General features: G+C 37.5%; 1 protein-coding gene across 1 annotated transcript; it reads right to left on the reverse strand.

The window, feature by feature from the left end:
• Window positions 1-426: 426 nt before the first annotated feature.
• ano11 (anoctamin 11) lies at window positions 427-21,475 on the reverse strand. Its single transcript, XM_017486481.3, has 23 exons — window positions 21,045-21,475; window positions 20,384-20,498; window positions 18,161-18,354; window positions 17,948-18,055; window positions 17,657-17,793; window positions 17,495-17,552; window positions 16,109-16,219; window positions 15,008-15,173; window positions 14,801-14,891; window positions 12,894-12,990; window positions 11,832-11,975; window positions 11,614-11,751; window positions 11,416-11,514; window positions 11,189-11,291; window positions 10,782-10,893; window positions 9,258-9,312; window positions 8,998-9,095; window positions 7,155-7,291; window positions 6,785-6,990; window positions 6,532-6,674; window positions 5,585-5,675; window positions 5,161-5,292; window positions 427-991 (listed from the first exon to the last, which is right to left on the reverse strand). The coding sequence occupies exons 1-23, from the start codon at window positions 21,174-21,176 to the stop codon at window positions 968-970; spliced, it is 2,691 nt and encodes an 896-aa protein (XP_017341970.1). The 5' UTR covers window positions 21,177-21,475; the 3' UTR covers window positions 427-967.
• Window positions 21,476-23,869: the final 2,394 nt, after the last annotated feature.

Below are 23,869 nucleotides of genomic sequence, written 5' to 3' on the forward strand. Positions count from 1 at the left end.
AATCCTGTATAAGTGCTTTCTTCAGGTCAAGGCCATAAACAGTCAAATAAACTCACCAGGGCAGGTGGTACTTGGCTTGACTAACTAAGATGAGCTGTTGCTTGATTTAATGATCTGGAATAGGAAAGCGAGAGATCACAAGGGAGAGCACAAGGCTAAAAAGTGAAACGAAAGAAGTGTGCATCTCTGAAGGATGTGTTAACACGAGATTAACGTTCCAGTGCTACTGCCAACTGGCATCTGATCCCCGGCTCTGAACTACACCGCTTAAACACTTAAGACTCATCTTGTTCAGCTCCCAAACTTGCTTGAACATATTTACCTCTAATGGCCTTTGCTCATTCCTTAAGCACTGCTGAAGAAAATCTGCCCATCCCAGAATTTTGCCCATAACTGTTGCATGCAAGCATAAGAACTGAGACAGAGTTAACATTCATCAATAATTTATTTGAAGAAAAAACCCACAAAAAAAAAAAAAACAGAAAACAAGATGAACTCATTTAACTTTTTCGTTTTTAGACAATTCTATGTACAATTTGTCCTTGGTACAAATAGATACATAGAAAAAACATTTCACTTTTCTTATGTCAGGATCATATCACAGTTGGATGGAGTTTAGGACGAAATGAAGTTAGTTTAAAGTCTATACTCAAGCCTCGTTTTGGAAGCATAATAGTTTTGGATATTTTTTTTGTTTGTTTTGACATTACAAGTGCACCAGATGGAAACGTCTGAATGAAACAGGCATGCTCTCTCAGAAATGTGTACATACACAACAATCCAATGAAAACATCTGAAAACACACACTCACCAAAACATCACACAGTCCAAAACTTGTGCAAAACTTTTTCGGTTTTTTTTTTTTTTTTTTGGAAGTCTGTTACTGTGTACTGATTGTTGATGGGGTCCAGCCCTTGCTTTATAAGTGCACCCTCTCCTGGAGACCCTCAGAACCTGCAGACCCACCTCAAGTTGCCAGACGTGTTGCTTGCTTCATGGAGCAGAACAGATGGAGGATGGACAGAACAAAAGAGAGAAAAAGGAAAAACGGGGGGAAAAATTTGGAACATAGGGTGAAACTAAGTTAAAACTGATCAGATGTTTCTCTGCTCTTCAGTCATTTGTTTTCTATTTCTAAAGTGTGACACAGTAGTTCTGAGTACATGAGCACACAGAAAAAATCTCTGTACAAAAACATTTCATTAGAACAAAAGTGCAATCCATCTTTAGCAGTAATGACTACTGACAGAAAAGAAATGCACACTAAAAGAAAAATCCACCCAGAGCAACTATCTTATTAATATATTTATGTCACAATGAAACTCTGAGTAAACTTCTTTTGTTGTCAAATTGATCTATTTTCATTTTGGATAAGAGTTTCCAGCAGTACCCACAATGCTGTTTGATTACCCGCTGAAGTCAAGTCAAGTGGGTTTTTATTGTCATTCCTCTATATAGCTTGTATGACGTTTCTTCAGGACCATGGTGCAACATGGAACCGTACGCAAGACTACATAAAGTGCAAATACACAACAGTTTGAGACGAGTGCAGAACAATAAATACACAGAACAAAACAATAAATACACAGGACAATGAATACACAGAATATATATATATATATATATATATATATATATATATATATATATATATATATATATATATATATATATATATATATATATATATATATATATATATAGCATTACACACACAACCCTTATTCCAAATTAATCTGGTACAGTATGGAGTCATTTGAAAATTAAATTCACCCTGTACTATATTGAAAACACATTGTTGACACATTATTTGATGTTTTACTTTGTGAATTTCATTTATCCTTGCTCTTGAAGGCCTTTCTTGGAGGCTCTTTATATACTATGATTAGACTATTGTCTCACCTGTTTCACATCACCTTCTTATTTCAACTTGTCACAGAACTATTAGTCCTAAATTGTCCCGTCCCAACTTTTTTTGGAACGTGTTGTATGCATCAATTCCAAATCAACTTTTACCTTCAAAAAACTATGCAGTTGATTAGGTAAAACATCAACTACCTTGTCTTTATACATTATTTGTTTAAATACAAGTAAAGTACATTTATAAATCACTCCTATTTGTTTTTATTAGCATTTTCCCTACTGTCCCAACTTTTTCGGAATTGGGGTTGTATATAAAAAACAGTATCAACCCCAAAAATTTGCACCAGAACTGTTAAACACATCACCAACATCACAATAAAAACATATTTAATGTGCTTCAGGATGGAGTTTTCCTTTAAGAAACACATAAATGAATGGTCAGAACACAGCTCTGCCATAGGCACTAAATCTTGGAAATATGCATTTTGACACTGGGAGAATCTAATTTACTAATGGGACTGAGGAATTAAGTTAATTCCATGAAAGTGTTACAGGTAAGGACTCAAAAGAGTCTCTACCCTCTAGCCTCTACCCGTCTGTCCCAGAAGGCCTGTCTAAATGTGATTAAATTCAGGGTTAAACTCAACAGTAATAACTAACCAGGCCTGGCTCCATTTCCATGGTTAATTATATTTCAGACACTGTGAATGAAAAAAACCTGTCTTTACTATCTAGAAAACTGTTACTGGCTATTGTGAAATATTCTACAAAGAATTTATAAGTTTAAGGAGTTATGTTTAAGTCTTAAGTTAATGAAGCTGGGCCAATAATTTTAATTTATTAGCAGGACAGAATCTGATAACAAGAGGTGCATTCAGGACGTGTCTTAAGTGTTCCAGTTTAACAGAGGTGGCAAAAGTCCCAAAACAGATAAGAAACCTTCTCTCCATCCAAAAGGAAACTGTGTGTGTGTTTACTACCTTTCTGTCCTGTCCAAAAGATAATAAGTGAACTTTGTCCAGCACTATTATTATTATTATGGCCTTCATTGCACTAGCCATTTTGATTGAGTAACTCTAATATAAACATCTTCACAGATATTTTGCAACTGTTAAGTAATTTGTGGTAAGTTGTAATGAAGTACAAACACTGTTACTGGACTTGGGTATCTCTAGAATTAGCAAATTTCAACTTTTACTTTAATAAGTTACCCCAAACCCCTTCGTCCCTTAGTGCAATATTAACCCCTTTGGGGTGTTTGTGCTAATATTGGTACCTTTGGTAAATATGAGCTGTGAAAATGGTCTTTATTGTTCAACCTTTTGATCTTTTGTTCAAAAACTTCACAAAAATTCTCTGCTCTCATGGAAATCATGAGAGCAGATATAATAATAATATAGACAATATAATAAATACAATTTTTTACAGCCTTCTTTGCTCATATTTACCAAGGGTGCCAATATTAGTAGAGGAGCCTGTATGTCATTATAACTTAGCCCTGCTGAATTCCCAAACCTGACTGGCCAGGAGGTGTTGATTAATTTTCTATAACAGCAGCTCTGACATTTATATTGATGTTCTCTTTCTAATACATTATCTATCTTTCTATAACAAATAGCTTTGTTCACAAGAAATAGTATGGTGGACACTTCACATAATATACATAAGCCTAATAATGAATATATATTTCTTTCTCTGGAAAACGATTATTGTAGGGCGAACAGTAGCTGGTAAGTGTTTCTTTCTTGATTTTTTGTTGAAACTCATATTAGCATCAATTGTCAGATAGAAGCTGTAACTGCGCTTCCTTGTTGCTATGAGCTGGTTACATGTTGCTAGATTAGAGCTCATTCTGATATTCATATTCAGTTTCGGTCGGGAGTCGCTCGTTCATACAATAACAATTAAAGAGGCGTGCCCAGCACTTGTTGAGAACTATATTAGTGTGCCTGTCAGTTGTAACTACAGCAAAATCGATTATTCACCCAGGCAAACAGTAGCTAACAATCAACCCTCAATCCTCAGGCCCTCAATCAACCACAACCTCACTGTACAGCTCGGCTCAACCACACTCAAGCCAACCAGGACAGCCAGGAACCTCGGGGTGACTTTTGATGACAGATCGACCTTTACACACCACATTTCAACAACTGCACGGTTCTGTAGGTTCATTCTGTACAACACCAAGAAAATCAGACCCTATCTCACCGAACAGGCTACACAGCTACTAGTCCAGGCTCTTGTGATATCAAAACTGGACTACTGCAACTCACTACTCTCAGGCCTCCCAGCAAGCTCCATCAAACCCCTTCAAATGATTCAGAATGCTGCAACAAGCCTCGTCTTCAACCAGCCCAAAAGAACCCATGTCACACCCCTCTTCATCTCCCTCCACTGGCTTCCTGTAGCCGCCTGTATCAAATTCAAGGCTTTGATGCTCACGTACAAGACCCTGTCTGGAACAGAACCCCCTACCTCAACTCTCTCCTGAAGGTTTACGTTACCTCACACAATCTGCGATCGATTAATGACCGATGCTTCGTAGTGCCTACTCAGCGTGGCTTAATGTCCCTTTCAAGAACCTTCAAACTAACTGTCCCTCAGTGGTGGAATGAACTTCCAACCTCAATCCAGACAGCAGAATCTCTCACCATCTTCAAAAAACAGCTAAAGACCCACCTCTTCTGTGAAAATGTAACTAACCCCTAAAACACCAACCCCACATTATAAATAAAAAAAAAAATTACTCTGGCTCTTACACCTCTACTCTGCGCACTTTGCTTTTGTAGAACTCAATTATAAATCTTGTATGGTAGCACTACTTGTATTGTTCTCCACTTGATATATCGCTTTGCTTGTATTTCCTCATTTGTAAGTCGCTTAGGATAAAAGTGTCTGCTAAATGAATAAATGTAAATATGATAGTGGTTAAGCTGTTGGACTACTGATTGGAAGACTGTGAGTTCAAATCCCAGCACCACTAAGCTGTCACTGCTGAGCTCCTGAGCAACACCCTTAACCATCAACCACTCAGATGTATAAGATAAATGTAAGTTGCTCTGGATAAGAGTGTCTGCCAAATACTGTAAAACATGTTTGTTTGTTTTTTGCCCATCCCTGATCATAAGTTACCATGTTGTTGCAATAACAACAATAAAAAGCATGTTTTCAGACCTGTGAGTGGCAGGCTAAAGGATGCTAAAAGTGTTTTACTAAAAACCGTCTGATCATGTATTCCTTTTGAGACCATTGCAGATGGTGTGTATGGCTTGAGCCTGGTGTCTTTCTGTCACTCACCAACAGCGCCTCCTGGTTGTCAGCCAAAGCCTGCTTGGCCAGGTAGCGCTCTCGCTTCACCTTCAGCTCCAGAGATTCCGGTACATCCGGAACCATCCAGTCAATCAGGCGCAGCACAAAAAACACCACGTGCTAAACATGAGCGCGTTCTTTTTATTATTATTATTATTATTATTATTATTATTATTATTATTATTATTAATAATAATAATAATAATAATAATAATAATAATAATAATAATAAACAGCAATAAAAAAACAGTAGTCTGTTGCGCATTTCTTTACTATAAACAGTGAATTCAGAATTAGCAGGGTAGTACACATCCTCAGTTAGTAGAAATACTCAATTGAAAACAAATGTATGTAAATATATAGTATAATAGTACATTAAGTATATAGTTTGAGTGGATTGGTCAGTGCTTACCTCAAATGCAATGATGAAGCCAAGTCGGACTGCAAGAAGTTCCCAGTAAACTAGAGTATAATTCCCATTTTCATCTCGAAAAGCCTTGTACCTGCATCAATACACAAGCACAGAATAAGCTCTTCTAGATCAGCACCATGGTTTAGTTTTCACGAGAAATTACTCCCTCTACTGGTAGAAAAGGTACAGTCATTACTGTCATCTTTAAGATCGAAATGAAATTGAAGAATATTTTATGAGAAATATATATGAGAACATTTTATGTCTGTGAGGGGCTATTTTTTTCATCCCACCCCCACCTGGGTCTGAAGGAATTCTGAACAATCCCATCCCATCTGTCTCATCTTGTGACCAAACACCAAGAAAAAAATCCTAATACATGTACGTGTACAGTATATGGCTAACAAAATGATTCTGATTGTGTTGAATTTGTTTGCACCTATCCCTACTGATTACATCTATAATGATTACAATGCTCATGTACATGAATAAAAGCTACTGTAAGCTTGGAATGTATTGCATTAACATGAAAAAATACAGTATATGCAGCTAGTACAATGAACAATAGAAATGGCTTGTATATGTGTATCCCAAACAGGCTGTAATGTAACTTTGTCATTTCACTAATGTCTATTTCAAAAGGAAATTTACATTTTATTTCTCTGAAGCCTTGCTTATTAACAAAAAAAAAAGCACATTCTATAAATGATCTCTCTGACATTACTATTCATTCATTCATTCATTCATTCATTCTCAGTAACCACTTTAATCCTTGTCAGGGTCACAGTTGATCCGGAGCCTATCCCAGGGAACACAGGGTTTGAGGTGGGAATATACTTTGGATGGGACACCCATCCATCGCAGGGCACCATACAAACATTCAAACACTCAATCACACCTATAGCAATTATTATTATTATTATTATTATTATTATTACAGCACTTACCTGCACATGCCATGGCTAGAGTAGTTGTAGCTGGGTGGAGCATACGCCAGTGTGAAGTTCACATAACCATTTAAGTCATTATCAAACTTATACTGGTACAGCAGCCGAGGCAGGAAATCAGATGTGAATGCAATCAGGAAAGCCTGGGAGACAAAAAGTCATCTTTAATAACCTGTCAATCGAGAAGTAATAAACTGGAAATCGAGAAAACAGTTGGCAGTTAGAAATGCCCCTGTGAGAGACTGCCACTCACATTCACAATGACAGAAAGGTGGGAAAGGGCCTCAAGAATGATGAACCACACGCCGATATTCTGCGCTTTCTCTGCCACAGGCCGCCGGTATTCACACACAAACTTGTGCGCATCCAGTCTCACTTCGGCCCAGTTATTCAGAAGAGCAAAGAGTGGAGCAAGCGGGAATGCAGCCACAAAGATGGTGATAAAGCCAAACTGCAGCACTGAGCAAAAATATATGCTAATTAAAAACTAATATAATCTCTCAATCAGCCCCTTAACAAATTTGCACCACACAAGGCACTGAGCCTGAAAATTGTGTCCCTAAATTCCCAAATCTTTCAAATCAGTACTGTGTCTAAGCATCTGTAATCTCTTAGAGTCTTACCGATCTCAAGATACTCATCAAACAAGCCTTCACACTCTATCAGCTCATAGTCCTCCTCCCAGCGCTGAGACTCCCGGCCACTCTGAGCCTTCTTCACTGATGTTAGGGCCTTTTTCTGTCTCCATGCCTTCACTTTACTGTACACACATACACACACACACACACACACACACACACACACACACACACACACACACACACACACACACACACACACAGAGGTTCAATTAGTGCATTTATTATTGCCCTCAGCTGCCTGGGAGACAACACTGACCTCCTCACAATCATCTCAATCTGTTGGTTAAAATAAATAAGTAAGTAAATAAATAAATAAATAACACAGAGAATGGGGGCAGAGCTAAGAAGCTGATTTGCAATATACGTACAGGTGCCAACATTGCTAACAATCTTAGCAGGCAGAGAGAAAGAACAGAATTTCACCGCAGTGGGTGAGATGGCAAATTTATCCCTGATGTGAGCTAAGCATAAAGCAGAAAAGAGACAAAATTCTGTTGTGACCACTGCTTCAGCAGCTCCTCGATTTAGTTTACCAACCCAAATTAACCACATTCCAGCCCAATTACTTTCTATTGGCTCACAAAATAGAGGCATGTCAAAGTCTACCAAGATGAAGTCATCGTGATGTAAATATAACTGCATGCATCCTTTCCCATTCAATGAATTGGCTTTTCTGCATTTGGTTTGACTGCTGCTTTTATTTGAAAAAGCAGAAGGGTGCAGTTTTCAGGTGGATAGTGTATCTGTATAGCAATGGGTGATGCACCATAAAAATTGCATTGCTTATCAAAAATTGAAAATGCTATGGCTAAACTGTATATGTTGACACCTCTTTGTATATAATTTAGGGTGACCATACGTCCTCTTTTTCCCAGACATGTGCTTATTTTCTGACCTTAAAAAAGCGTCCAGCCAGGATTTCTACATTTGGGAAAGTGATTCGGCTTTAGTTTCATTATGATGTGCTTATGGTCTAATACTGCATCATGCGTATGCATATTTGCATTGCTTTAACCCCTCTCTGTAATTCCCACCTTCTCGCACACCAATTGGTCGATTATAAAAGGCTTGCAGCAACTATTGGCCAAATTCCTGCCTCTCAACTATTAGCCTACTCTCAGCAAATGCTCGAAGGTCAAGAATTATTGTATACAGCATCAAACAGTTTCTTGACAATAGCAGCAAATGACAGCTGTCCTGAGGTGAAACAATTCCCATGGCCATATGAGGTCATTTTTAATTTCACTTTATCACATTGCTTCATATTACATGGCCATTCAAATGTGTAAATGCTGGTAGAAGGTACATCTAATATTTGATTTTATTCTATAGACATTCAAGAATGTAGGGAATAAATGTGTGTATATATAATAGTGCTAATAGTGTGTCTCTTTCAGTGTATTAAAGGTTAATGTGAAAAAAGGTGTCTTCTTTTTGGGAAAACCAGAATATGGTCACCCTATATAATTAAATGAAGAAGCTCTCTCTCTCTCTCTCTCTCTCTCTCTCTCTCTCTCTCTCTCTCTTTCTCTCTCTCTTTCTCTCTCTCTCTCTCTCTCTCTCTCTCTCTCTCAGCATGTGATAAGGTCACACTGCCGAGCTCAGCAGTAGTAAAGTTACTGCAGCAGGCAGAGAGCCATAATGCAACACTCTGCTCTATCCTCACACTGCTGACTCACTGCTGACTTCAACAATCAGCATAATTCATGGTGTGAATTCAATACACAGACTTATTATGTAATAAGTATTACTAGAAACACTGATGGAAAACAATGTAACATATAACATGACAAATTCAGACAGAAGCACGTTGTAAGGAACGTACGGTAGGATGAATTCTTGAATGTTGTTGATGAGCTGTTTCCCCATCATGATGATGAAGAGTTGCTCAGCCAGCTCGATCAGACAGCCCCCTGGACCACACTGCAATCCACCCACACAAGAAGAACAAACCACACATTTAACCACACCACTCACAAATGCACTGAGCAAATGAGTTTTGCTGCAGATGTTATTAGCACTAATGTACTGTACATACGTGTGGGAGAGAAATGGCAAAGATTGAAATTAGTGCACAGAACTCACGTCCTCGTTCCTCATCCCAAATAAAGTGCCATAGTGACCGGGGTAACCGACGAATCTGTTCAGAGAGTAGAATCGATAGGAAAGACGAAACAGACCCTTTAGAAAGCCATTATTGTCCATGTGAAACTCATAAAGACAGATGCAGCACAGTGAGTGCAAATGTTTGTTTGTACTTAGGTATGTGTTAGCTTTCACAGATTTTCCTTTACTGTGACAAGTAACAAAAATTGTCAAATATTATATGTGGGGTGGAAATTAAAGAACTACATGTACTTTTAAATGTAACTTAATTGTTTTAGTATAATAGCACTTTTATATGAGTTTTTTTATATTTATTTATTTTTTTTTATTTTAACTTATGATTATTACAGAGCAAAGAAAATGCATTTACTCTTGGAAGAGTGTAAGCCACTTTCAAGAAAGTATGTGTAAGCTTTAATTACAGTAAATATCAAGACCCACTACAAATTAAAGCAGTTTCCTGATTGATATACTTCAGGCACAAACTGCTTAGTCAGCAGCAGCAATGTCTGAGACAGTGGAGACAGATGACTATCCCTGGCCCAACTGATCAGGTATCTTCATATTTAAATGCTTCAAAGAAAACAGAGTGATAATGATCTGCAAATGATGTGAGTTCAAACCCATGGGACTAGCTAGAGAGATCTTTTGATGTTTTACATTATGAAAGCTCTGCATTCAATTTTTATGTATTAAATTTAAGATTTCACTTCAAAGTTTGATAGTGATTGTTTGTTAACTATATCTATATAAATGTAAGTTCTTCTAGAGCCTATAGGCAATGCTCAGGATAATGTGTAAGAGATGTCTTTGCTAGCTAGATGAATTAGCATGAGTTAGCTAGCTAACGAACCTAGAGTAACAAGCTAGTTAAACCCCAACAGCATTTGGCTGATTTAGCTAGCCTGCTAGCGTAACCTTTGTTTATACTGTATGCTGTTGATAATGAAGGTATTGTTCACTTCGGCACTGTACATTTACCAGAGGCCAAAAAATGTTTTGGGGTGCCTGTGTTCAGCATTGAATATATTTGTGAAGTGATACTCCACAGTAGTTGTTCATGTTTCATTTTTTGCCTAGCCTACTAGGTTTAAATGTTATTTTAAAATTAAATGTTATAATTTTATTGTGTCAGTTGTATGTGGTGTTTTACTATCAAAAAGCTTTAGCTGTGCTGTCCATGCTATCTCTGTATTGTTATGGTGGAGAGGTGAATTGTTTGCCCAGCAGGGGGCTCACACACCTCCTTTCCCATTGCCCTGCTCACCAGCCAGACCTACGATACTCTACATACAGAAACCAAACACTGTCCTGACTAATTTTATATCAGACTTGCAGCAATAAAATAATACATTTGTTTATTCTGATTGAAAATGTGTGATAAGTGGATTTCCATTCTGAATGCCAGTGTACTGTGAGAATAAATTAAAAAAAAAAAAAAATGTATCAAGAACTTGACCAGGGTTATGCAACTGTATAAACAACAAAAAAAGGTTATCATACCTTCCTTTGAAGAAGGCCACATAAAAAGGGGAGGAGTAGAAGTTGACAAACTGGAAGATGAACACCTTAAATGTAAATGCACCTTCATACTGTGTCTGTGTCCTGTGCATTTCTGTAAGAGACAAAATTTGAGTTTTAGTACTGAACTTAATCCAATAAAACTGGACAATAAAACAGTATCAGTAAACAGTATTCTGTACAATGAATATCTATAACAAATAATTGTCAGTGTAATAACAACAGTTTGATATAGTGCTATCATAACTGCAAGCTATGATATAGATGTAAGCTGAAAGTGTGAAGAAGACTCAGTCTTAATGGCTTATTGATTTTCATTCCTAATCAAAACTGCATTGAAGCATATTGTGCTGGCTTACAGGCTCAAGAGTCACCAGCAGAATGCATACCCCATTTTGTTAGTCGTTCTGCGAGCGCTGTATACACCTGCCCCATCAGCAAGATTAGAGCCAGGTTCACCATGCTGCTGGAGATGTTGGCAATGTTCCCAGCCTATAAAGAAATAGAGAGCAGATTTAAGATACCGTTTAAGATAAGTTGCAGGCGGTAGTATTGATTGAAGCGATAAACCATGTAGCGAGATGGATCGTAATTAACTGTTTCGCTGAGTGCTTGCCTGAGTGCGTAGCATGGAACTCCCCGTCTCATACATCATCACGCTCACTATACTGCGGTAGATGATGACAGTCACTAAGAATATCATGACCACGCACAGCTGAGGGACAGAAGAGGCATTAATGAGAAAAAACAAAGATACAGACAAAGCTTTAACAAGTCTGGGAGGAAATTGCTTCCCATCAGGCCCCAGGCTCACCATTATGATGATGACCATCGATCCGGTGAACATACGGGAGAGCCGGGCTTTTTCTGGGAAGTAGGGCTCCTTCACTCCAGTCACAGGGTTCTCCTCCATCGTAGGGGCTGTGGCGGCAAACTCTGGCCGTGGAGGCTCCTAAAAAATCATAATAATTTTTAAAAATCATAATAATAATCTGCAACAGTGTCCTGATCACTCTATGCAGGATGTCACACCTCCTCTTCATGAAAGTCCATGCAGTCCCAGTGATGAGCCAGAGTAGCGTTCTTGCGTTTCCAGTACTCCAGGAAGGTGATGGCCCAGAAGGACATGAACACACTAAAGAACACTGTGCCAGGATGGTCAAACAGGTAACCCACCTAAAAATTGGAAATTACAATTAAGGGTGTTTTCACACCTAGTTTGTTTGAGCCCTCCAAAGACTCTCTGAGCAGTTCAGCATGTATATGTGAACAAGCCAAGTGATCTCAGACCCCCCCTAAAAGGACCCAAATGCGAACTGCCAGAGGTGATCTGAGTACAGTTCGTGTCTGGGTCCATTTGTGGTTCAATCTCTTCGTGATACGTGAAAGCAATGAGGTCCCGGTCCGCTTTGCGTTTCGTTTCGACATGTGTACCTGGACGCTTGTCGTACCTGCAGCCATGTTGCATCACTGTTGAAAACAACACAAAACTTTTCAACATGTCAGGTTGCGGGGTTGTGTGGTCTCAGGAGGAGAGCTGTTCACTTCTTGAAATTTGTAAAGAGGATTGCATTAAGTGCCAACTATGCTCAACACATAAGAACATAAAAGTGTTTCTTTTGTTTCCTCAAAAACTGAAGGAAAGAGGCTATAACAGAACAGCTCTACAGTGCCGGGAAAAGTAAAAAAAAAAAAAACTACGAAAGAAGTACATGAGCACCCGTGACAAAACACGTCGAAGTGGAGAGTCCACTGAAATTAATGATCCCTGTCCTTTCTATGACGATTTGGATGAAATTTTGGGTGCAAGCTGGGGTCTGAGTACTTTCTAACTTCTCAGTTGTGGTGTGAAAAAGAAAGGGTCTGAGATCACTTCGTGATCACTTCACTTTTTTCCCCAAAAAAATTGGGAACACCAAAAGGACTGAGGTCACTTTCGGCTGGTTCCCTTTCTGGTTCAGTTTAAGTGAACTGGATTTGGTTCTTTTAAAATGAACTATATGTGAAAACACCCTAAAATACGCATTACTGACAAACCATGAAAAACCTTTACAGTAAACTACAGCGGTTTACAGAAAGCTTTAAGCTGTATACCTTAGCCATATGGCAAATGTCAGACATATTCCAGGGTTTGCAGGTTTCACAGAGAGGGCACATAAGGTAGCGTCCCCCACTTTCACAGACTTCTTTCCTATGCATCACATAAAGAATACAAAGTAGCACGTTACTTAAAAGCAGTGTTCACAACGATACATTACACCCAAAATTCATGACAAACAATGTTCAAAACGGGCACGACACCATAGACTGTTCCTGGCAACTCACAGAAACATACATAATCATTTATAAAGGCTTATTCCAACATGCCTCAGATGTCTTAACAACCGTTTATTAATGTTTCATGTTGACCAAGTCCAGTGATGGCAACTCACTTTGAGGTTCTTTGTAGCTATGTTGGAGTCACATAATGGTGATAACTCTGTCATTACAGTTTTATGAAATTATTATAGGCTGTAATTAATAGTAAAAATGTTATAAATAGTAACCTCACTTGGCAAGCCATGTTATTTTATTATTATGTGATTCTGACATACAAAAAGTAAACTGAACTACAATACTACTCCCAGAGCTAAGTAAGTTTGTTGGAGTTTGTGATAACAAGCTTATGTCAAAATATCAGTCGCTTGACTACTCTACTAGGTGTAACGTGAACTTGACATCACATGAGAAACTATTCTTTCCGTCTTGACGGCTGATGTCAGTTGGAATAAGCATTTTTGTTTGTAAAAGAAGTGGGAAGCATTGCTGCCTCACAGTCCCAGGGTCACTGATTTGATCCTGAGCGGGAGTTACTGTTAGTGTGGAGTTTCACATGTTCTCCCCGGGTCTGTACGGGACTCCTATGGGTTCTTAATTTCCCCTCACCTCCTAAAACATGCCAGCATGTCAATTAGCTTTACTAAATTTCTCCTGAATGGGGTTCCATTCAGGTAGTAATCTTACTAGTGTTCACAGGACAGGCACTTCCACCATGACCAGGTTAAAGTGGTTATTGAAAATAAATGAATGACTGAATTTATTTATTTTATTACTACACCCTCCACTACTACCCCTCTTTGGAGGACAATAAAGACTTTGTTAGGAATATATAAAGTTATGTTTTGGACTTTTAAAGCCAATCCAGTCAGAGGAAGAGAAAAAAAGATGGAAAGAAAAGCAAAAAAAAAAAAAAAAGTATATAAAATAAAAATATTATGCATATGTAAATGTGTCCACCAACAAATAAAAAACAGAACATAATTTCACAGAAAAACAGCAATGAGTACACAGAAATGAATACTTATATTTATTTATGTTTATAATTGTTGTCATAAGGGCTTGAAGTATATAGGTGTAATAAAGCCCTATGAACTACCTCCCGCCCTCCATATGTAAACTGTTAACTGAATAGAATAAGTCTATAAGAGGACATAAGAAAAGGAAGCAATAAAAGTAATAAAACTCTCATTAAAAAATATATTGGGGTGAGGGTGCAGCATCACAGCGATTGCCAAAGCTGCTTTCACACAATCTGACATAAATTTCAGATATTAAGAGTTAATAAGGCAGTACATGAGCTGTACTGAAAATGTCATAAGAGTCTTATCGCTTGATAGAGTACATTAGTTTTATCTGCGGATCAATAGCACTTATACGGTGAACATATGAGACACTGTGTCAGTGACTATGCAGAAAGCGGAGTCAAACTTTCATCTTTTCTCTGACTGAAGCGTATATTCATGCCTTGCTTCCTGTCTTTACAGTTTAGTGCTTTTGCTGCAAACACCCCCATCCCAGCAGCCGCTTTTAAAGCACCTTTGGTCAACTGTTTCCATGGAAACAGATTAAAGGGAAAAAAGACACACACTGAAAATACACTGTTTGCTGCAGTAGCCTGCGGAGCAGAAGGAGACAATTGGAGAAAGTTTTGCAGGAGCACTGCATTTGTGTAAGATACTGACGCTGGGGTGTTGGATCCCATAGTCATGATGCCTGAGACAAACACCAGGGTCCCAACTATAGCTGCAGGAAGGAGCCACACTGTGTAAAAGCCTGTAAATACCAAACAGAACATGTGTATGATGTAATTGAAGAATGATTTGTTTGCTATAAATATTGCCATCATAAGCTCATCATCAGCCTACACCAAATGAGAAGTGTCTGCTCACCAAGCCATGCAAAATAAAGGGCTATTTTCTCCCCAAAGTATTCTCGTATATGATCCAAAGGCTGGTACTTGTACCATTTGGACCAGCGAGCCCAGTAGTAATACAGCACCTGCCTCCTGTTTAACTGATCAGGAGAGATCTCATATTCTGGTAGCTCAAAGGGACCCTGATAATAAAAAAGGAAGCACTTTATTTTTTTTAGTACAGATTATTTAGAAGTTAAAAAAAGAAAGTGGTGATTAAAAGTAATTTCTAGGACATTCCTTGAAAATTTACTCCTTGTAAATCTTATGTGAAAATGACCAGGTTTGTACAGCAAATTGCTGTAATAATAGTAGTAATGTTACTGCCTATTTTGCATGTTAAATAAAATGTAAGTACAAAGCAACTTATGTGGAAAAAAAACCCTCATATGGCAGTGTATGTCAGTACTGATGCTAACATAATAATGTTAATAAGTATGAAAGTGGCTCCAGCCCCTTTCATCGCAGTGATTGAATTTTTTGGTATTTATTTTTATTTTTTAGTATCAATCTTTTTTTTCCATAACAGTGTTATATACTACCAAAGCTCAGTAAAGATTTGCAGATCTCATTGTAAAGTGTAGGTTTGCACAACCAATAAATGTGCAACAATGCCTGTGATATTATATAATACCATAATAATTATGTAATTATTCAACATTAAAGCAACAACATGAACGTAAATCCATGTTGTCCAAATACCATCAAGATCTGCCTTACACCAGGTATTTACTCACATTACTTGTAATTACTGAATATTTACCTATTAATTAATGAGTATTTACCACAGTGTAAAATAGAGTGCTACCAAGAAAACATTTCCAGATGTGCAGCATGATTCCATAAGAGATAGTAAATAAGGGGTATACTACTGTACATAAGCTACAGCTCATATAGCTGTTCATATATGGTTGTTAGCATCAATTATTCCCTTATGCCTGTTTTTTTTTCCACATTAGCTGTAATTACAGTGTAGGTAACTATTCATTAATAAGTATTTACTGTCATTTTCAATAAAGTTAACTAAAAAACATTTCCACATCACTTTGGCAGATCATGTGACAGGCTGATCTCTTACATCATGTAGTGGGAATGCTGCTTTGAAGGCACCTTCATTTAACAGTCGAGCCACTCCAACTTCAGCACGCTTCCGTTTGCCATATACCGTCCGTGCTAAGATCTCATACACCTGCACAGGTAATTACATCTTAATACATGTGCTGAAAATCAATTATATGACATGTCATGAGATTAAACAATGAATAGGTACAACTAATAGGCCTGAACTCTGTTTTTGAAAGCTTGTTCTGGAATAGAAGAGCTCTTTAACCCTGTTTAAAAAGGCATAATATGATACACTATGATTCAATATTCAATATGCCACTGAATCTGCTAGGATACGATATGATTTATAGCCTCTGATCGATATGTGACCAACTTTGTTCAGAATCTGCAGTAGACCTGCCATTAATTGCATGATGATGATGAAGAGAAGGACTATTTAAATATCAGAGTTATGGGCAAATCACCTTCCTAGCTTATTCAATTATTTTCACCTCACACCAGACACACCAGTTTTCTATCCATTTTCAATAACAATAAATTTATGTTTAATTATCAATAACAGTAGATTGATGATAGTTGCTATAAAATATTATGATCATTTCTATCATTGGCTTTTAATCAAAATATCAATCCAAAACACCTGATTGTTACACCACTAGTATATAATAGGTTATAACACGGAATTGTTAAATGTTGTGGCATTGTTATTCTCTATTCTGATTGGTCAGAAGTTGTTTATTAATTCTCTATAACAGCAGCTCAGACAGTGGATCTGGCTGCAAGGTAAATCACAGGTTTAAATTAAATGCACTCGTGCAAATACATGATCATTTCTATAGTAAAACTTACATAAGGACTCATATGGTAGATTCTTGACATAAACTGAAACTGTTTGTAATTGTTGATTATTACAGTCTCCAGTGTCAGTATTTGGTAACTGTCAGAGATAAATATGTCCTTTTAAATTTTTCAACACAGGAAAACTTAAAATGGAGGACTTTACAGTTTCTCTGTAAAATGAAACTGCATTTTTGTCCAATTAAATGGATCTATGAATAGACAAAATATTACACGTAAATAAACTGATTTAAAGAAAATTATGATGTAATTGTTTAATAAATAGAAAATGGTTAGAGCTGTCAAATTGCTGTGGTATAAGAAAAATAAAACACTTTGGGATGTACTGTTATTGGAAAATAATCAACTTTGTGTTGGTAATGGTCCTCCACTTCGATTATTTTCCTATAAGAGCACACTCATTACTTAGTACGTAATAAAATAATTATTAGATTATAAGCACAATAAAATCATATCAAAAGCCAAAATAAAGGACAAAAATTAATATAAGCATGTTTTTAATCTTGCCAGTCATCAAAAAACATTTAGAATGTGTACTCACAATGCGCTGTCTCTGTGTGTTGGTGAAATAATTCTCATGATCCTCACAGCCCAGGAACCTTACAAAATAAGAATTAACATTAGCCACAGCTACAAATAAAATAAAAAATAAAAAAAACACACACACACTCCAACAAACGTGGTTTAACCAACAAATGCTCACTTTTCCATCTTGGACCTGCGGAAGGCGCATGTGTAGTAGTCCACTGGCCTGTTAGGCACCGAGTCTGCCATGATGTTTGGCACCCAGAGTTTTTGGAGAACTCGGGCTGAGGTGTTAAAATCCGGATGCGGCTGTGCCTGTGGGAAAAAAATTTATGTCAAATCCATGCTTTAGAACTGTTTCCAATAACATTTATATCTGTGACCTTCAAGCTGCTGTAGAGATTCTGCACAGCTGCTTTGTAATAGAACAAAGGAAAATAAATTAGAAAAGGCAGCAGGAATAGCTGACCTGTAGTGGTGCCCTGAGGCATAATTCCTCAGCATAGTACACCAACACCTCCCAGGGAGCACTGAGCTTTAAATAATGTACTGTTTTTTTTACACTGGATGATTCCTCCTGGTAACAGAAACAAGACCAAAACACGTAATTAAATCAAGTCCCTTAATATTACTGTAGGTCTGTAATACAGGTTCAAAAGAGAAACATGATGACAAATTGGACCTTTTCTAATAGAAGACCAGCACTCTGTAGATTCTGAATGAATTTGTCCCTCCATCTGGCCAGCTGTGCTTTCCTCTTATCAGATCTGCTCTCCTCTTGGATCACCTGCTCCTCATCCTCCCGGGGCTCTCCTGAGCCTTCACATCGAGCTCTCCGCTTCCTGCGGGACTTCACTTCCCACACCACTACAAAATCTGAAATATACACAAGCAAGAGTTCATTAAAGTAATAAAGTACAATCAGACACAGGATGTGGCACTTTCAGCTTTCATTTCCTGATATTTACAGGTGCATCTCAAAAAATTGTAAATTTTGCATTTCATTTGCAAATCAAGGTGAAGTTTCCATAGTCAGTGATGATTTGGGGTGCCATGTCATCTGCTGGTGTTGGTCCACTGTGTTTTCTCAAGCGAGAGTCAATGCAGCGTCTACCAGGAGATTTTAGAGCGCTTCATGCTTCCATCCGCTGACGAGCTTCATGGAGATGCTGATTTCCTTTTCCAGCAGGACTTGGCACCTGCCCACAGTGCCAAAACTACTAGTAACTGGTTTGCTGACCATGGTATTACTGTGCTTGATTGGCCAGTCAACTCGCCTGACCTAAATTGTCAAGACGAAAATGAGAGACATCAGACTCAATAATAGTAATTTGTGCAAAACGAGCCCCGACCAACTACTGAGTGCATAAATTAACAAACTTTATATTCTTTATTCGGGTATTTTGAAATACTGGACTTTTGATTTCCATGAGCTGTAAGTCGTAATCGTCAAGATTAAAACAAAAAAAGGGCTTGAAATATTTCACTTTATGTGTAATGAATCTAGAATATATGAAAGTTCCACTTTATGAATTAAATTATGGGAAAAAATGAACTTTTCCATGATATAAATTTTTTTTGAGATGCACTTGTACATCTATGTGCTAAATATCTTAGAACATGTCCAGAACATCCCATTTTTTCGGTAAGCAAAAGTATTGGAACAGATAGTCTTAAAGTAAACTGAAGTAAATAACTCTTAATATTTGGTTGCATATCCCTTGCTTGCAATAACTGCATCAAGCCAGTGACCCTAACATCACCAAACTGTTGCATTCTTCTTTTGTGATGTTTTCCAGGCTTGTATAACAGCTTCTTTTAGTTGTTGTTTGTTTAGGGGAGTTTCTCTGTTCAGTTTCCTTTTCAGGAGGTGAAATGCATGCTCAGTTGGGTTAAGGTATGGTGATTCACTTTGTAAATCTAATACATTCCACTTTTTTCCCCATTTGTTGAGTTGGCAGTGCGTCTTGGCTCATTATTGTACATGATGAATTTTTTCCCAATTATATTGGATGCATTTCTCTGTAAATTGGCAGACAGAATGTTTCTGTAGACTTCTAAATTCATTCTGCTGCTACCATCATGAGTTACGCCATCAATATGAGTGGTGAGTGGTTTGCTGATGAGTGGTTTGCATGTTGTGGTATGGCCTCCATATTTCTGCACTTGAAATCTTCTTTGAATGGTGGATTATGATACTTACACCCCTGCCCTGTGGAGATTGCTGGTGATGTCACTGGGTTTTCTTCACAGATTTTAACAATGTTTCTGTCATGAACTGCAGTTGTTTTCCTTGCCCAACTTGTCAATGTCTAGTTGCTAGTACACCAGTGGTTTCTTTCTTTTCCAGGACATTCCAAATTGTTGTATTGGGTATGCCCAATGCTTGTGCAATGCCTCTGATAGATTTTCGCTCTTTTCTTAGCTTCAAACTGGCTTGCTTTACTCCCATAGACAGCTCTCTGGTTTTCATGTTGGTTTATCCTTTTTAACAACAAATGCAGTCTTCACAGGTGAAAGCCAGGGCTCAAACCAAGAGTTGACACTCAAAGCTATTAATTGTTTAAATAATCAATCTAACAGGGCACACCTGTGTAAAAAGAAACACCTATCAGTCACAGGTTCCAATGTTTTTTGATCACTTGAAAAATTGGTGGGATAAAGCAAAAGGTGCCAAGTTGTTTAACACAGCTAAACGTAATTATCAGGAAATCAAAGCTGAATTACTGAACTGTCGTCTCATATTCATCTTTTGATCTCAAACTCAAATGTCGTCAGTGTATAGCAAAAACAAGAGAATTGGCAGAACACATTACAAACTGTACCTTTAAGGTTGATGACATTTCTATCTATTGGATTACTGCAAATAAATAAAGGAAACACATGAGTCCAGTATCACATTTACCTATTTTAGTTTGGCCATCTCTGAAGTAGTTGCCCGGAGGCCGAGCTGTTGGAGAGGCTGTCTTCTCACACTGAACATAGATCGGATCATCATGTTCATCAACAGCAGCATTCAGCTGGTTTTATGTAAAAGGCAGAGATAATGAATGAGCTCAATCACAACATGATTGTGTAATCAGAATAAATTTCTCATTAATTGTCCTGAAAAATCCACAGGGACTATGGAAACAAGTGCTAGAAAGATGTTCATATAAAGCTTCTGTCTCTCAAAACCTCCTGAGCGACTCATTCAAGCATGAATTTTGAGAATGCAGGAAATAATTAAGCAGACCATGAGACAAACATCAGAGGCAAAAGATGGGAGGATAATTGTTGAAGAATATTTACTTCAAGAGAATCTAATAACCTGTACCGGCTGTAGTGATTAGACAGAGCCTTTAGCAAGAACACTGAATTACTCCACATTGATTGCACTCATTGTTTTAATGCAGCACTAGGGAACACAGTAATGGTTTAAGGAGTAGAGCACAAGAACCCAAGTGCAATTTGTGAAAAAAACAAAACACATCACAGAAGGTAAGATAATCATTTTAAATCTACATTATAGACTCCATAGATTAAGAACTTTAAACAATGTAAAATGATTAATAAAAGGCACTTACATATCGAGGAGGAATGAAGCCCCCATTCTCCAAGCTTCCATAACACTCAGCGCCATATGATTCTCCAGTGTGTTCTAGATCCAGCAGAACCTCGCGGTCCTTGGACAGCTCCGAACCCTTCTTCCTGAGCATCAAATACGTCAAACTCAGCGGATCGGTATCAGAGATGCAGGAACTCTGAAGCTCAGTGGGCACCAAACACTGCAAACACACATACACACCAAATATAGTGTATGCTGCTAGTTACATATTCCAGAGTAGGCACTTCTACAGTTCAAATCAGTTCACTGAATTATATGGGAAATCAAATTATCGATGCATTCCTTTATGGGAAGAGCTAAGCAGAGAGCAGAGGAGAAAGCACACTAAGTGTGTTCAGTAAAAGAGGGAAGAAGACGGAGAAGAGGAGGAGGAGAGAGAGAGAGTCTGCAGCAGGCTCTCACATTCACTGCATCCCTCTGTCTCTGGAGCACTCCAGAGAGAGAGAGAGAGAGAGAGAGAGAGAGAGAGAGAGAAACACTGAGCTACCATAACTCTCCTAGAATAGGAGCCACATTTCCTCTTATTAACAGGGAGTTTAAAATGTCAAAATATGCAAAATACTACACCTCAATCCTACTGCGGAGCATGTTACTGAAATAATATGCACATTATTATTTTTATTAAGTGGGGAAAATGTGCAAACCAAATATTAAATAAAACAATACTGTACTGTACATATTATATATTTCAGTATATACAGTATTAGAAGTTCAAATTTCTGTTTTTGGGGGAAAAAAAGAAATTGCAATGAAGTTTCAGTTTGCAATACCACGCAATGAAGTTTAATTTCTATCTGTTTTATTATCTACCTGCACCTGAGACTTTGTTCATAGTACATCACCACAAGCATCTGATTCCACACATCCTGCTCTTTTACTCTGATCCATATGTTTTTTCGTGTTGTTTTAATCCCATGCGCCACACATTTGCTCCCACCCTGCCTGTAATGTTGCTGCAGTGATGCAGAGTAGTGGGAGGTGTCTTCAATGCTCTGTGGTAATACGGTGAAGACCAAATAAGCTCTTCTGGCCAACAGACAGCACTGGAACTAGAAACAATGAATAACTGGTTTTAGACAGTTTATCACTCTAGGTCATGGTTATGAAGGCACTTTGGGGAGTGGGAGATGGGGTACTGGATCAGATGGAAAATACCAAAAAAGAATTGTGTGTAAGATTCTAATAGGACTCTCTAAATAGCAGTTAGGCTTTTGTGATCATTTAATTTTATTCTATTTTTTATTTTACAGTTAATTATAAGTAATTAAAACACTGAGCAATTTTCTTTTTACTCTACAGAAGTTTGAGTATTGATAATTTTTTGTAATTGTTTTTATTTATTAAAAAAATATATTTATTATTTAAAAAAAGAATTATTGTATTTGTATATTTTCTATTTACATTATCTGTTTTATTTACTTCTTTTTTTGTCAATTCATTACAGTCAATAAAAGCCTTGGGATGACTTGGCCTGATTTTTTTAAAAAAAATCATTTTTAACAACTATGAAGTAGTTTGAGTTCTGATAACGTATTTTTGTCAGGAAGGAAATAATTTCCTTAATTATATTATATTATTTATATATAAACATTTTTAAAAACTAGAATGTGAGCCTCACCGAGAGAGAGTGTGAATACATCTCCTCTAGGATGATGAGTTTTAACTGTATTTGCTGATTAATGAGGAACAGGTAGAACTTGATGCCAACAAGTCTAGTCCTTAATAGTATATTAACTTCTATGCCTGAAATACCCTTAAAACAAGTTGATCACTGCTGAACAGACCCGGTTCCCAGACCACATGATTCCACATACCGAAGTGTCCATGGGCAAGACACTGAATCCCAAGTTGCTCCCGATGGCAAGTTAGCACCTTGCATGGCAGCTCTGCTACCGTTGGTGTGTGTGTGTGTGAGAGAGAATGGGTGAATGAGACAGTCTAAAGCGCTTTGGATAAAAGTGCTATAGAAGTGCAGACAATTTACAGACAATATTTTACTGCATTTCACATAGAAAACTGTCTTGTTCTGGAAACTATAATGACCAAACAGTAACATCCTTTATTAAAAAGGTTTAACCCAAACCATTCATATTGACTTATCACAAATTTACATAACCAGACATGGTTAGAGAACCTTAAAAATTATGGTTTCTCATGATTTATGAATTAGTCTGAGCTTTGTGTTACTGTCAAAATTGTCTTTAGAGCAGAAGGGCAAGAAAGAAATGAAGATAGAACAGAAGCTCCATGTAGAACATAAGTTTATATAGTGCCTTTAATTAGTTTTGTGTACCTTGCTCAAGTGTCTAATGGTGAGTCTCCAGTAGCCTTGAAATTTAAGCACAGAGACAGTGACAGTATTGGGTCAACAATAACAATACTGTGATATGTTGTACAGCATAAGAGCACATATCAATGCTGGATATCATACTGTATTTTTGATATATTGGAAAAGAACAGAACTATCAAAAACTGATGAGACTTTAATTTTCAGATATTAAGTAGTTGACGTTTAAAAAATAAAATAAGAATTACACAGAGTTCATGGACACCTGACCACCACACCCATAATGTGCGTTTTGAACATACTATTCCAGACTTAGGCCCCCTTTGCAGTTATAATAACCTCTCCTCTTCTGGAAAGGCTTTTCACTAGCTTTTGGAGCATGGCTGTCTGGATTCATTCAGACACAAGAGCATGAATGAGGTCAGGTACTGATGTTGAGTGAGGAGGCCTGGGACACAGTCAGCATTCTAGCTCAGCCTAAAGTTCTTCAGTGGGTT

Source organism: Ictalurus punctatus, chromosome 15 (genome assembly GCF_001660625.3).
Source record: "Ictalurus punctatus breed USDA103 chromosome 15, Coco_2.0, whole genome shotgun sequence".
NCBI lineage: Eukaryota > Metazoa > Chordata > Actinopteri > Siluriformes > Ictaluridae > Ictalurus > Ictalurus punctatus.